The sequence below is a fragment of the Simochromis diagramma genome, unplaced genomic scaffold (genome assembly GCF_900408965.1).
Source record: "Simochromis diagramma unplaced genomic scaffold, fSimDia1.1 OVJJ01000453.1, whole genome shotgun sequence".
Classification (NCBI taxonomy): domain Eukaryota; kingdom Metazoa; phylum Chordata; class Actinopteri; order Cichliformes; family Cichlidae; genus Simochromis; species Simochromis diagramma.
Window position 1 is genome coordinate 95,166 of NW_024387471.1, and position 14,364 is coordinate 109,529.

Here is a 14,364-nt window from a genome sequence, read left to right on the forward strand (position 1 = left end):
CAAAAAGGCAGCCGCATGTAGCTATGATGACGTTTGCTAGTTCACCTTACATGCATTAATGTAATAACGTGGTTAGCCTACTCAGCGTAAATTACACACGAACAACATTAAGCTACACACGCAGAGAAGAACGGCTGCTGCTGCCATCATCATCTGTCATCATTTCTGCTACACTGGCAGGGCTAGGGGCCAGGACTCTCCTCTTCGGGTTCTTGGGGGATGTTGCTAACTCCGGGTCCGATAACAGGCACCACACCCGCAGTAGATGTGCTCGGTGTGAGGTCTCACAGCAAGCTATCAAACACAGCACATTTCTCGGCTTTTAAAAAAACGCTATGCGTCGCCAGGCGTTTCATCAGATTCGAGGTGTTACCTCCTTTGCACAGTATCACCTTAAAGCACTTGTTGCTGCTGAGTTTGCATCTTTTGCTGTGAAGTACAGCCAGACTTTTGACCACTTCGCCTTGGGCATTTTTAATCTGTAGCTCTGCTCTAAAAGAACGTATGTACCTGGGCCCGCCTACTATCCTTGGAAAGGTAAAATGATTGGCTAGAATCCAAAGTGTATGACATCTCAGGGGGGAAAAAAAAGAACCACCGAAATAAAGCACCGAAATGTGCGCTGCTTTTCGGTCTGGTTACTACCATTTACCGGTACCCATCCCTACATGTAGACTGGAGGTGCTGGGAAGACTCCTCCAGTCTGGCAGACAACCCAGCAACAGCCACTCCTTCGGCACATCTTACCAATCAGTCAAGTCTGGAGTGTAATGATTCGTGTGTTGAATGATGATACATGAATGTATGCCTTGCACAAACCAAGGTGGTAGAGAATCTTATTTATATACAGTACAAGACTGAATGTAAGTTTATATGTATGTAGATGTGTATGTGTAGGAGAAAAACCTCCTAACATATGGGTAAGACGCTGTTATGCATTCTAAATCATCCTCATCTCCCTGACCATCCCATGAGGCCAATGGGAAATTAGGATTCAGTTGTAATTTCTTACAAAAATCTGCCCCAAAATAACAGGCGATCGTGGCTCAAGAGTTGGCAGTTCGTCTTGTAATCGGAAGGTTGCCGGTTCGAGCCCCGGCTCCGACAGTCTCGGTCGTTGTGTCCTTGGGTAAGACACTTCACCCGTTGCCTACTGGTGGTGGTCAGAGGGCCCGGTGGCGCCAGTGTCCGGCAGCCTCGCCTCTGTCAGTGCGCCCCAGGGTGGCTGTGGCTACAATGTAGCTGCCATCACCAGTGTGTGGATGTGTGCGTGAATGGGTGGATGACTGAACGTGTAAAGCGCTTTTAGTCCTTAGGGACTAGAAAAGCGCTATACAAATACAGGCCATTTACCATTTACCATAACAGTAACATTTTCTCTCATAGAGAGTTTATCAAAGAGTCGTTGGTAGACTCTGCCATGTTAATATACACTGATTTAAAAAAACAAAGCAAAAACAAAAAAGAAGCATTTGAGAATGTTTTCAAATTCACCATCTGGCCCTGAATGGACGGACGGATCTGGAGCTTCAGTTAATAAACAAGCAATTTTGACATTTTCTCCCTGGCTCTGGACTAGAGCTGTGATGTCACAGCCCGCTGATTAGTTTTTGTAAGTAGGATAATGACAAAGTTTGTGATTACAGGAGAGCTAGCAGCAATGCAATCAATGAAAGGCACTGTGACAGAAAGTAAGTAGTTAAAGGAAGTGACCGGATAGGCCTGAATAGACTTGGACTGAAATGGGACAAACTGGCAGCTGTTACAACTGATGGTTGTCCAGATCTGAGAGGGAGAAGTTCTCAGATGCAGAATGGGCAGAATGGGAGTCGGATCCTGCATTTGCTGTTGTGATTATACTTAACGTTTTCACCTCAGACATTGAACCTGATACTAATGCACTTGTTCAAGCTTAGATAAGACTAGATTTCTCTTAACAAGCAAGAAAGAAGAACTGAGAAACTGCAGGTGAAGTTATTAATTTACAAGCAAAATAGTAATAGCACTTTCTTAAAAATTTTGATGCCTTCACTGTTCATGGAAACCTCAACATTGACGTTTACCTGAAGCCAACACACACAGACCAGTATCTCCTCTTTGACTCCCACCATCCTCTGGAACACAAACTTGGAGTAATCAGGACCCTACAACACCGGGAAGAAAATGTTCCCTCTAAGCCAGAAGGGAAAGAAAGGGAACACACACATAAAGCAAGCCCAAACAGAAACAGAGTGTGCTGTGTAATGCAGTGAGCAGTGCTCAGACCTCTACGTCTGCATTTAAAGGATAACGGTCACTCTTTCAAGGATGCCAATGTTCACATGGTTTAAAAAAGGAGTGTGATTGACTATGTTTGAACAGAGGGGGTGGCTTACAACACCAAGTGCCTCCTACAATGCAGTTTTGAGATCCCCTTCCGAGCACTTTAATCCCCACTAACATCTTGCATCAAACATCTTCAAGAAACTTGAAGATGTCCAGATGTTTTTCTTTCCAAGCTCCTTAGACTACCACATTTGACTGAGAGCCTACACACACATACAGTCAGACTAGCATGTAGAGTTCGACAGGTCTGTTCACCTGCAGTTTATATGTGTGTGTGTGTGTGTGTGTGTGTGTGTTCCAGGCTCTGGAGGCTTTGGACAAGGCCCTGCAGCAGAATCCCAGTGACCTGACAGTGAGAGCAGAGCTATATTTTTCCAAAGGGAACCAGCTCAGAGAGATGAACCAGCTGGACCGAGCCTTTGAGGTACTACAATCTGCACTCTCTGTCACACACAGACTTATCATCTTTCCCCTCTCATATTTTTCTCTCTTTTTCTTCCTGTAAGCAACATGGATTTTCTGTAGCTGCTAATGATGACTCTCTGTCTTTGTTTGATTCTGTGATGCAAACAGTAATGTACAGGGTTCGTATGGGTGTTTGAAATCCTTGAAAATGCTTGAATTTTAATGTTGTCTTTTCAAGGTTTTGAAAAGTGCTTGAATTCAAGATGTGGTGCTTAAAAGTGCTGGAAAGTGTAACTGTATTTCATTCACCACAAATAACTATCTTTTCATATGGTCTTACTGAGGTGATGCGAATTGAAACATGCATTCTTTTTTTTGGGGGGGGGGGCTGGAAAAGCTGGAAGTCCTTAAAAAGTGCTTGAATTTGACCCCGAAAAAGGTGTATGAACCCTGAATGTAAGAAACGATGCCAGGTACAAAATTACATGGTCTGCAACTGTGCTTAATGCTAACTCAGTCACTTTTACTTTTAAACAAAGTATTTTTCTGGTCTGGGCTAATCTTCTCAAGATATTTACAACAAATCACTAAATTTGATCAGCAAAACTGTTTTTTAGACTCACAAATCAAAGCGAAATCAAGTTGTCTTGTAGAGTGTTTTTCCTCCCACTACAGCAGGGGTGGCGAATCGAGGGCCGGTGTCCTGCAGGTTTTAGATGTGTCCTTGGTCCAACACAGCTGATTCAAATGGCTAAATGACCTCATCAGCATGTCTTTGAGTTCTCCAGAGGCCTGGTAACATCATCATATGAATGTGTGTTGACACTATGGAACGCCAGGACTGCCATAATGAATTAATTAAATACACCATTAAATAATTAATTAAATGTGGCAATAATTAATTAAAATTGGAAATAATTAATTACATAAATATTTACGACACATGTAATTAATTAATTATTTACACATTTAATTAATTATTTATTTATTTTACATTTTAATTAATTATTGCCACATTTAAATAATTATTTAATGGTGTATTTAATTAATTCATTTTGGCACAGTTGACTCCTTCTGGTCTCACCAGGTCTCACCCATTTTATCTGTCAACCTCACCCATCAAACTCAGGGGGTGGGGTTAACGCTGATCGACTCAAAACCATTGCTTTGGCCTGGTGGCCTTTGGTTTTAGCACACAACAACCGGCATGTGGAAGCTAACAGAACTGAACTTTGAAAAACCCTGTTTGTGTGTCACCAAATACCGTTTTAATATTTTTTTAGCCGAGAATGTAGTGGTTTAATCTTCATGTGTCTGGTCGGTTTGTCAAGATACAGCCTCTTTGCAAAAGTGCTTCAATGATTTCGGAGATGTCTGCCCAGTCTCACGGCAAAGCGTGGGATAGACCCGCTCGCCTCGCAAGCAATCGAGCTGTTATTACCACTGACAAAGCGCAGGCCTGGTACACAGCTGTAATAACCCCCGCTGACACTGACTTTTTTTACTGAGGTTATATTTATCGGAGTTTTATTTCCTGATGTTCTTATGTGTCCTACGTGTTTCAGTCGCCAATTCTGAATTATAACTAACATTAAAAACATGTTTAAGGAGGAGAGAGAGCAAATAAATTCAATTAACAGCTGATCTTTGGGTTTTTTGTTCAGTAATCAACGTGGCCTTGAGAAACTAGAGAGGGCACGAGAGACCCGTTTTTATGGCCGATACCATACCGAGTAATCATAAATTTGGATTATCTGCCGATACCGATAGGAATCAGATATAGTGGTTTTTTAATCAACAAAAATGTTTTTTTAAATAGTCTTGCGGCATTTTGTATAAGTTCATACTCAAGTTTAAAACAACAACTACACTAAAGCATTCTGTTAATACCTGTATGCAAAAAAAATATTTCATAGTTCAGCAATACTGATCAATCTGATAAACTTAAACCTACACCATCCTCCCTATTCTGGTATTTTAAAGAGTACTTAGCATAAATATTAAGCAACCTAACTAATAGGGTTCCAACTCCCAGCAACAATAAAAATAAATAAATAAAAAATAGGGAACCACCCCTCACGCTCCACCTCATGATGCTTAATCGACGTAATCAACCTTAATTTGATGCAGTGTGAAAAAAAATGCACAGAAATCAATTATTTTTCAAGAAATATTAAATAGATTCAACATCTTTCTTCAACAAAATTGCAGACTGCACAGATGGTACCTTCCCAAAGGAAAAAGTACTATAGCTTACTAGGGTATATTAGACTTAACAGTTACTATATGCAGTAATGGACTTCTATACATTTTACATCAGATTAAAACTTTGGGTGTAAGATTCAGATAAATATTAAATAATTAAAAGCGAGACATTTTAAATGAGAATAAGAAAGAAAAGTATGTCTTTGTGCCCCCTTTTCCCTGTTAATGCCCTATCGGCCCCCCCTGGCTAAACTTTGCTAGATCCGCCCCTGCACAGTTACCAGCGTCAGCTACGTAGAAAAAGATCCTCGAGTAGAAAGTAATATTAAATAAATTCTAACAACAGCTGATCAAGCTTAAACGTGCTGCTGTTGTTCAGCCGCTGGTTTCCTCTTTCTGGTGCAAAGTGGGCCAAAAGCAAACAAGAGAGACGGAGTCACGACAGAAAAGCCGATCAGCTGATCGTTAAGCAGTTTCATGATTGAAGTAGCAGCCGGAGAGCGAGAGGCAGTCGCTCGTTAAGCTTAAAGCAGGAATGCTTTACAAACATTCAGAGATGGACTTACACACTTGCTTTACTTCTCTCGGGATAACTTTGTCGGAGATGAAATGCCGGGTTGCTAGCGAAGCTCCACATGCTATGCTCCGACGTGCTAACGTTCTGAGGTGAGTTACGGCGTGTTGCAAGTTTTGTGAGGTGCTTTCAACCATAAGAAATAACGTTGTGTTTCCGTCATGTAGTAAGTGCTGGCTTTAAACTCTACAAAAGTTTGTTCGAGGCAACTAAGTGAAACACATACAGACTTCATGATGTTCGGCTAATATTTTTATTGTGAATATTAATCATGAGGGTAAACGGCCCTGTACACCACGGAGTGAGGTCAGCATATCCACGATATCCTCAGCTCCATGAGTTAACACAGAGTTTCCCAGCTGACTATCTAACTGTCATCTACGAATATGTCACGGCTCATATCAATATGATTTTACAGAAAATCATCCTTATTACTGCCAACTATTCCAGAGACGTGAAAATCTACAGCATAAAGAACACAAAAATATAGCAGTCTAACGCAACACTGTAACAGAGATGAACCGTCAGTTTGTCGCAGATCAAAGTGGAATGAAAGTGATTGGTTGAACAGGTGTCCGTGATCTGTGTTTTCTGCATTTTCATCAGCGTAAGAGACTCAGCAGCAGATTAGAATAACAGTTATACATTTAATAAATCACAAAATTAACAAACCTGTTCGGACAGTTTGAGTTTGTATTCCCTCAGCTGCAGACTCGCTGTTGTTTAAATGTTTGAGAGATATTAGATATAAACAAACGTCAAACATAGACTCAGTCTGCGTTCACATTTGATATGAGGCCAGCACGTACAGTGGCTGTGTCCTGTTTTAAGATCATACATGTAAAATTGTTGTCTGACCTCCGTCGATCCAGCCGCTCAGAGTCCGTGGTTACCATGGTTACTGCATAAGCAGCTGTAATGTAAACAGCTGGCACAGCGGAAACCTACCAGCAACATGAGTGTTTATGCTTGTCATTGCAAAAGAACTGTCTGAATGGTTAACTGAAGTTAACTTGGATAAATTATAGTTAAGGAGTATCACAGATAACGCCCACGTGAGCTGTGTGACTGTTCACCACTACACTGAAATCAGTAGGCTATTACTGAAATACACGTGCTATATCATAAACTATGATATAAATAGGGAGGTCCTATTAACATGTTTAGTTTTAAAGGACACCTTCCTGCCTTTAGTCTCATTCATGAGCAGTATTAGTTTTCGTCTAACATCCAGAAGTCTGCACCATGTGTTTCATAGTTTCTAACAAGCCTTTGACAGCTAAACATAACATGACCGAAACACCAAAAAAAAGAAAAAAGAGAAAAAAACAAATCACACAAATTATCATTTATTTTTAGTTAAGTAAACTCTAAAAATTCTAACAGACAGCTGGTGCTTAGAATACAGTTGAATAACTATTAAAAAACAGATGATATAATATTTCTGTCCAGGTTGCAGTCTGCATGATGAACACGGTGTTGCAAACTCTGCTCCTCTCGGTGGAAATGCGCCTTCTCTTCTCTTTCTTTAAAACATTTTATAAGTCAGTTTACTCTCAAAATTCACTGTTAAATCCAAAATACACCAGATAAAGAAAAGCGAATGGTTCAGTCTAACACATGTGAACCATTAAACGTCTGTAAAACTGTGCAGTTCTGAAACGTAACTTTAACCTCAGCCAAACCGATTTGCTCAGTTGTAAATAAAACAGCGAAGTAAACGTGACCCGACAGACAAAACCTGAGTGAATTAAGTTCAGCGTTTAACCACTGAGAGCTAAAACTCAGGTGAGGTTTCAAAGCTGTGCCGGTGATCGGACATCAGCCGCTGATGAAGCTGGTTCGCCTATAAAGTGTTGTTGGGAAACAAGCTCCAGGAGCTCTGCGCTCGGGGAAAACACTATATTTACTTATCTTGTGCAGAAAAATGCGCTGACATTGCTTTATATCGAGCACCGGCTGCCCAGTTAAACTGTGACTATCACCAGGTAACGTGGGCGTGTTTCTTGAATTAGCAGCAGGTGTTAAACAACCGCTGACAGATGAGGAGGAGGATGCATGCAGGTAAACTTAGGGCCTGTTGAGCTGATCGCTGGTGTCGTGAGAAAAATGTCAGCTCGTTCTTTATGTTACAGAAGCACAGAGACACAAGACCAGGCGGAAAGAGACGATCGTTCAGTGAAAATGAGAATCTGCGAATGCAACATGTGGAACACGGAGAGTGGAATAAACAAACCGGTTAACGTACCCCCCCCCCCAAAAAAACAAACAAACAAACAAACAAAAAAAAAAAAACTAAAAAACAAACAAACAAACAGTTAAGCTGGAACACCGGGGCTGTGAGCTCGGTGCACTCTGTCAGCTGACTGTTAGCAGAGCGAGTGACATCTCTGAAAACATCTGAGCACTTTTGCAAACGTGTTCTATGTTGACAACCTGACCAGACGTGTGAAGATTACGGCGCGACATTCGCGGCTAAAACACTGTTAAAAGTGTAGTTGGTGACAGAAAAACGGGGTATTTTAAAACTACACCACCACCATTGCTGCCTGTGATTTGAAATGCATTCTGGGATACCTGGCTGCCCCAAGTCTACACAAGCAATCGATTATCTAGGATCGACCTGTCTTGACTTACTTTGCACGGCAACCAATCAAATGTTAGAGAAGCTGCATGGCAGCGTTAACCCCGCCCACTTAGTTTGATGGGTGAGGCTGACAGATAAAATTATTTCAAGGGGAGAGATGAAGGGGACAAAAGTGCCAAAATGAATTAAATAAATAAATAATTAAATAATGAATTAAAACTGCCAATAATTATTTAAATGTGTTATTAATTAATTAAATATGTTAATAATTAAATATGTCAATAATTAATTAAATGTGTCAATAATTAATCAATTACATGTGTCGTAAATATTTACGTAATTAATTATTTCCGATTTTAATTCATTATTGCCACATTTAATTAATTATTTAATGGTGTATTTAATTAATTCATTATGGCAGTCCTGGCGTTCCATATTGACCAAGGGTGAGATGTAAAAGGAAAAAGGGAGCTTTTAGAGGTTTCTGACAGAGGAGGTTTATTCACTAACAGTACTAGATGGTAACTAGTGCTTTTTAATAAGCAGCTAACAGCACAAAGCATAACCTAACCTCTGGCTAAACTGCTATTTTAGCAAGATAGGAGAGAGCAGAGAGGAGAGCCGGAAGTGGGGCGCCCGATCTGGCTTCCTACACCTCCCCGCCGGATCGGGCTGTACGCTCTACCTCCCCACTGCCTCCCAAAAAGGGAAGAAGAGCAGAGGGGAGAAGAGCGGAGTATTTTCTTTTCTCTCGCGGTTAGCTGACTGCCTTAGCTGCCCAAGTGATGTCAGCCCTTTTTAACCATAGCCAGTGACTGGTCCTCTCAGCAGTGTCAGCTAGTTCTCTTATAGCCTGCCGTTGCGCCTGTCCTCTGATCCCATTCTCTCTAAGCAGCTTTGCTGTTGTACTGGCAACAAAGCCCCTGCACCGCACTTCCACCGGGTGCACTTTGATCTTCCAGCCTAAATAAATAAATGTGTAAAATGACAGAAAAAATCCTGCTCAGAAAATGTCCTTTTCTCCCCATGCTGTGGATCCACTGTGAAAAATAGACATTTCTGAGTGGATAATGAAAAAACAGCAACTTTTCTGTGACTTAATTGTTATTGTTTATCTATTAATTATCAGTGTAGTTTTAAATTTAATTGCAATGGTGGAAATCTTTATCAGTAGGGAATGATGTAAAACCTGTGTCCAAAATATGCTGTGCTGTGTGCTTAAACTTTATTCTCTACAATGTGCATAGCATTTGTAACTGCTCCCACAACAAAGGTGCACGGTACCATGCACGGTCCGCCCAAAGTCATTCAAGAGGTTTTTTTGCTGTTATTTTTGCTTAATTTCCTCAGTTATTAAGTGCAGATTCATCAGGCTCTCCTGTGTCTTTCCTCTGATCTCTCTTGGCATCATATATTTATTGCACATGCCACACATCAACAGAGATGACACAGAGAAAGATGGAGTCTTCTTTGGAGTGAACATAGCGTTGAACTCGGGTATACATCGAGGTTTCGTTTTTTTGTTCTTGTTTTTGTAAAGTTGAGCAATCTCTGGAAATTCAGCAGAAAGTGAACTGAAAGGAATCAGGTCATTAATGTGATTAAAGTCAGGCAGGCTTGTCCCTGCCTGCTGGCCTTCCTCCCACTGTGGAAGTTCCACCCATTCAGAATTGCTGGCACACTCACAAGAAGTCATCCGAGACCGATGGTTGAGATGCAATCTGCAAAGGAAATTTGTGGAGGATACAGGAAACTTGAAATGACTTTCTGAGGAGGCTTGAGAGGAGAGAAAGCAAACAGAACTGCAAGAGACTGATGATTCTGCCAGAAACGCTGATGGACTGAAAAAGAGACTGGAAGAAACAGGGGTGGGGGTCATCTGAGGTCACTGAAGCTTCAAAGAAGGCCATGTCTGTCCACGTGGGATGTTTTATTTCACAGCATCAGCACAGTGTCTAAAGAAGCCAATGTGAGGCTAACAGCCTGAGAAGCAGTTTGAATTTTACACTTTCAATCAAACGCACTGGTTTATAATATTATAATTTTAATCTCTTACTGCCTGTTGTATTCTAAAACTGAAGGCCCCATCTTATCTTAATGACCTTGTAGTACCATAACACCCTATTAGAGCACTTCGCTCTCACACTGCAGGCCTACTTGTTGTTCCTAGAGTATTTAAAAGTAGAATGGGAGGCAGAGCCTTCAGTTTTCAGGCCCCTCTTCTGTGGAACCAGCTTCCAGTTTGGATTCAGGAGACAGACACTATCTCTACTTTCAAGATTAGGCTTCAAACTTTCCTTTTTGCTAAAGCATATAGTTAGGGCTGGACCAGGTGACCCTGAATCCTCCCTTAGTTATGCTGCAATAGACGTAGGCTGCCGGGGATTCCCATGATGCACTGGGTGTTTCTTCTTCAGTCACCTTTCTCACTCACTATGTGTTAACAGACCTCTCTGCATTGAATCATATCTGTTATTAACCTCTGTCTCTCTTCCACAGCATGTCTTTATCCTGTCTTCCTTCTCTCTCCCCAACCAATCACAGCAGATGGCCCCGCCCCTCCCTGAGCCTGGTTCTGCTGGAGGTTTCTTCCTGTTAAAAGGGAGTTTTTCCTTCCCACTGTCACCAAAGTGCTTGCTCATAGGGGGTCATATGATTGTTGGGTTTTTCTCTGAATCTATTATTGTACGATCTACTGTACAATATAAAGCGCTTTGAGGCTACTGTTGTTGTGATCTGTATAAATAAATTGAATTGAATTGAACTGAAGTCACAGGATCTCCAGGATGCTGCCGAGCTGAAACATAATCACCTAAATACAACAACACTTTATAAAATGGTATAAAGGTTGGCATATCATGTGATATGTCACAAATTATAGTTAAAACGTGTTTGTCTTCCTGACTGATGAGTGTTGTTTCTGACCATATGGATCCCTTCATGACCATCTCTAAAGGTCTCTTCTAGCCAGATAATGTCATGGAGTCAAACTGGACTCAATAAGTTATTGAAACCAATGGCAGAGATTTGATTACAGCGCTCCATCAAAATTTGTGTCTTTTTTGAATGGTCAGATCTTACAAATTGAGTTCAGAGAAGTTCAGGAGCCCAACTCTCCAGATCTGAACCCAGTAGTGAACCTTTAGCATGTGTTGCTGTGGGTTATGTGGCTTAGGTGTAACCGCAACCTACACCAGCTGACCAACTAACTATTAAGTCTGGTCGATTCTGTTCATCTGGACGGTCTAGATGAACAGAGTCGACCGTTTGGGATTTACTCACCTGGATGATTGAGCATGCATCAAGACATATTGAGTCCGGTCCCACTTCTGCTGTTAAAAATGTTGTGAATGGAAAACCCAGAGTTGTAGCTGCTGCTATCAGTTGGTAAATTTACCAGTGAGCCTTTGAGTAATTTTCAGAAAGCAACTGAAGCAACCAGGTACAAAGCTGCAAGGTTTGTACCTGGTTGCATTATAACAAAATAATATGTGTTTACCTGAGATTTGCCCCCAGAGATAACTGAGTCCTCTTCTCTATCACCAGAGTTACAAGCTCGCTGTTGAGCTCAAACCAGACCAATCACAGGCCTGGATGAACATGGGAGGAATTCAGCACATCAAGGTAGAAAAGACACATTTAAAATCTGACAATACAACTGAACACTCCTGACAAACTTTACATGTGTCCGACATCTGCGAGCATCAGCATGTACTGTGATGTTTGTGCTATATAAAGTTCTGTCCACTCTACCTCACTCTCTAAATCACTACTGGGGTGGTTGCCCAAGATGTCTGCTGGCTCGTACTGCCCAAGTCTTCCACTACAGAAACCATGTTAGAGGCTGACAGAAACCAACAGCTGTCCTTGGGAAATGGGCCTTGTTGGACCCATCCACCGGTTTGAGCCCAAACCGCACGTCCATTTATTTCACCCCATTCATGGTGATCACTCACCCCCTTCTGTCTCAAAAAGGTCATGGAAACATGTGCAACAGCTGTGAAGCTGAACTACACATAAGCTGCTAGTAAAAACAGTGTCGTGTTGTGCTGTGATTTTGATCCAGGTCAGGCAGATTTAAACCCAACTCAAAATGACCTCAACCTAATGGCAGAGCTCAGCGGCAGCAGGCAGATCTAATGTGAAATCAGATTTGTAATATGTGTGTGTTTGTTTAGGGAGATTATGCAGCTGCCAGGATGTACTACCAACGCGCCCTCCTTCTCAGTCCAGGTTCCAAACTTCTGAAGGAAAACCTTGCCAAGCTGGACCGACTGGAGAGGAGACTGACAGGGGCTGTGTAGACTGGTGCCAGTGACACGACACAGTGGGACAAACACTTGCTCTGGAGCCCAAACACCACTCATTAAGACTGTTGAATAAACTTAGTCTGTTACGACGATGGGCTGCGTGTAGGAGAGAAAAGAAGTAGGGTGAACCTCTCAGGCCTTCAAAGAGACTGGCCCCCAACTATAGGCCCAAAGCCTTTCCTGAAGGATACAAAGAGAAGCTGGTAAGAGCTCTGTGCATTACCAGCCTGCATCAGCTTTTCTTCAACATGCATATCTGTTTTCAACATTTGCGTTTCATTTTCTTTAAGGCACTTAATCAGAGATCTTCCTGAGCTCTGTGCTCTGCCTTTGAAAATGATTCACATATTTACATTAATGCAATAAAAGTGTGCAGATTTAATGAAGGGAACGAGTGGGCAGGTATTTTCCTGACCCTAAGGTATGAATAATAAAATGATGTAGGTTCAGAAGTCACCTGTTTGCTTTGGGGTTCTTTCAGCTCATGGACACGGAGAACATCAGAGCCCACTGTTTCATGCAAACAAACCATGTCCCAACCTGACATAAGACACCTACACTTCACACAAAGACATTTTTGTGAATGAATGCCCATAAACGGAGGTGTATCGATTATTTTTATGCTTTTGCATGAATTAATATTGAAGACAAATCTCAAATCAAGACCAAGTGTAACCTAACTGTTGGTAAGCCTCAGAGCCAAACATTTATGATGTTGGTAACTTCCAGCTTCTGAAAATTCCAAATCCCAGCCAGCAATGATTTCCATCTCCGTCAGTATCACAGCAAACAAACTCACACAAACTCTTGGAACGTGCTGTCATTTGGATTGTTGTTCTTTATCAATTCAAAATGAAGCGTCTCAGCAAAGTTTTTATTGATTACTTATTATTTTAAAATGAGTGGTAGTACAATGTGGCTTTGGAGTTGGAATCAATCAGGCACATTTAACTCTGAGCAACTCTGAAATTCAGCAGAGGAGCTCTTTGCTGAAACAGTGTCTTGATGCTCTGATATTGTATCCACGGGACACAAAAGTAGTCCCATTTCTGCTGTTACAGTTTATGGCTCCTGCCCTCCAGCAGCTGGGGACTTTCAGACTGCTAACTCTGAACTTCTCTGCAGCAGAAGGAAGTTTTGGCTTGACTGGTTCCTTGTACATTGTTCAGTGGTATAAGTGTAACAATGATATGATTGTATTCTCTGACACATTGTGTCCATCATCAAAAATCACACAGGCAGTGTTACGCTGTCTTGTTTGCAGCATTGTCTGTCCTCAGACTTTTAACTTTACATTTTTAGAAAATAAAATTTCCAAACTCTAATTGAAAATGAGCAAACATCAGATGGTGAATAAAAATTTAAATGAGTTCATTACAGACATCAGATTGCCTCTGTCTATAATGTTTTTTCAGCTAAGATAAGCAACGCACACCGCTATCATACTTGAGCTCCATTCTTGGGCCTCATGATTAAATCAGTAACTATATTAACTAAAGAAGGTTATTTAAAGATCTGCAAAGTAAGTGGAGTTTATATTTGTATAACCCAATGGGAAATAAGGACAGATTCATTTGGATCCCACTCTGCTGGGATATTTAAATGAATATATGTGTAAAGCTCTCTTAAAATGTCATTATTCTGGTAACAGCTGCTTCCTCTCTAGATTACCTAAATCATATTTATCTGATCTCCACTTATGGCAGAAGCTAGAATAAACAGCCTGATGTCACAAGTCTTCAGCAAGTAGAATAAGCTAATGTGTCGGCTCCTGTGTGGAGCTCCAACTTATGGGTTCATGTGCAACATAACCTCTGAGGAATGCTGTTTCGCTGATCATTGTGGTTTTATTGATTCTCTCGAGTGAATTTTATTGTGGAATGCCAATGAGATGAAAGTGAAGTGACTAGTGCAGTGACTGGGTTGCACCAAGAAAATAAAATATATCTTTTATTAAA

The 14,364-nt window shown here is 41.2% G+C and overlaps 1 protein-coding gene across 3 annotated transcripts in view; it reads left to right on the forward strand.

Annotated features, from left to right (window-relative positions):
• The window catches only part of tmtc1 (transmembrane O-mannosyltransferase targeting cadherins 1), a 90,494-nt gene extending 76,130 nt beyond the window's left edge, over window positions 1–14,364 (forward strand). For all 3 annotated transcript variants that reach the window (XM_040015028.1, XM_040015026.1, XM_040015027.1), the window contains 3 exons: window positions 2,627–2,749; window positions 11,643–11,720; window positions 12,275–14,364. In XM_040015028.1, the coding sequence (XP_039870962.1) occupies window positions 2,627–2,749; window positions 11,643–11,720; window positions 12,275–12,400 (327 nt within the window). In that variant the 3' untranslated portion in view covers window positions 12,401–14,364. The remainder of the gene's footprint in view (window positions 1–2,626; window positions 2,750–11,642; window positions 11,721–12,274) is intronic.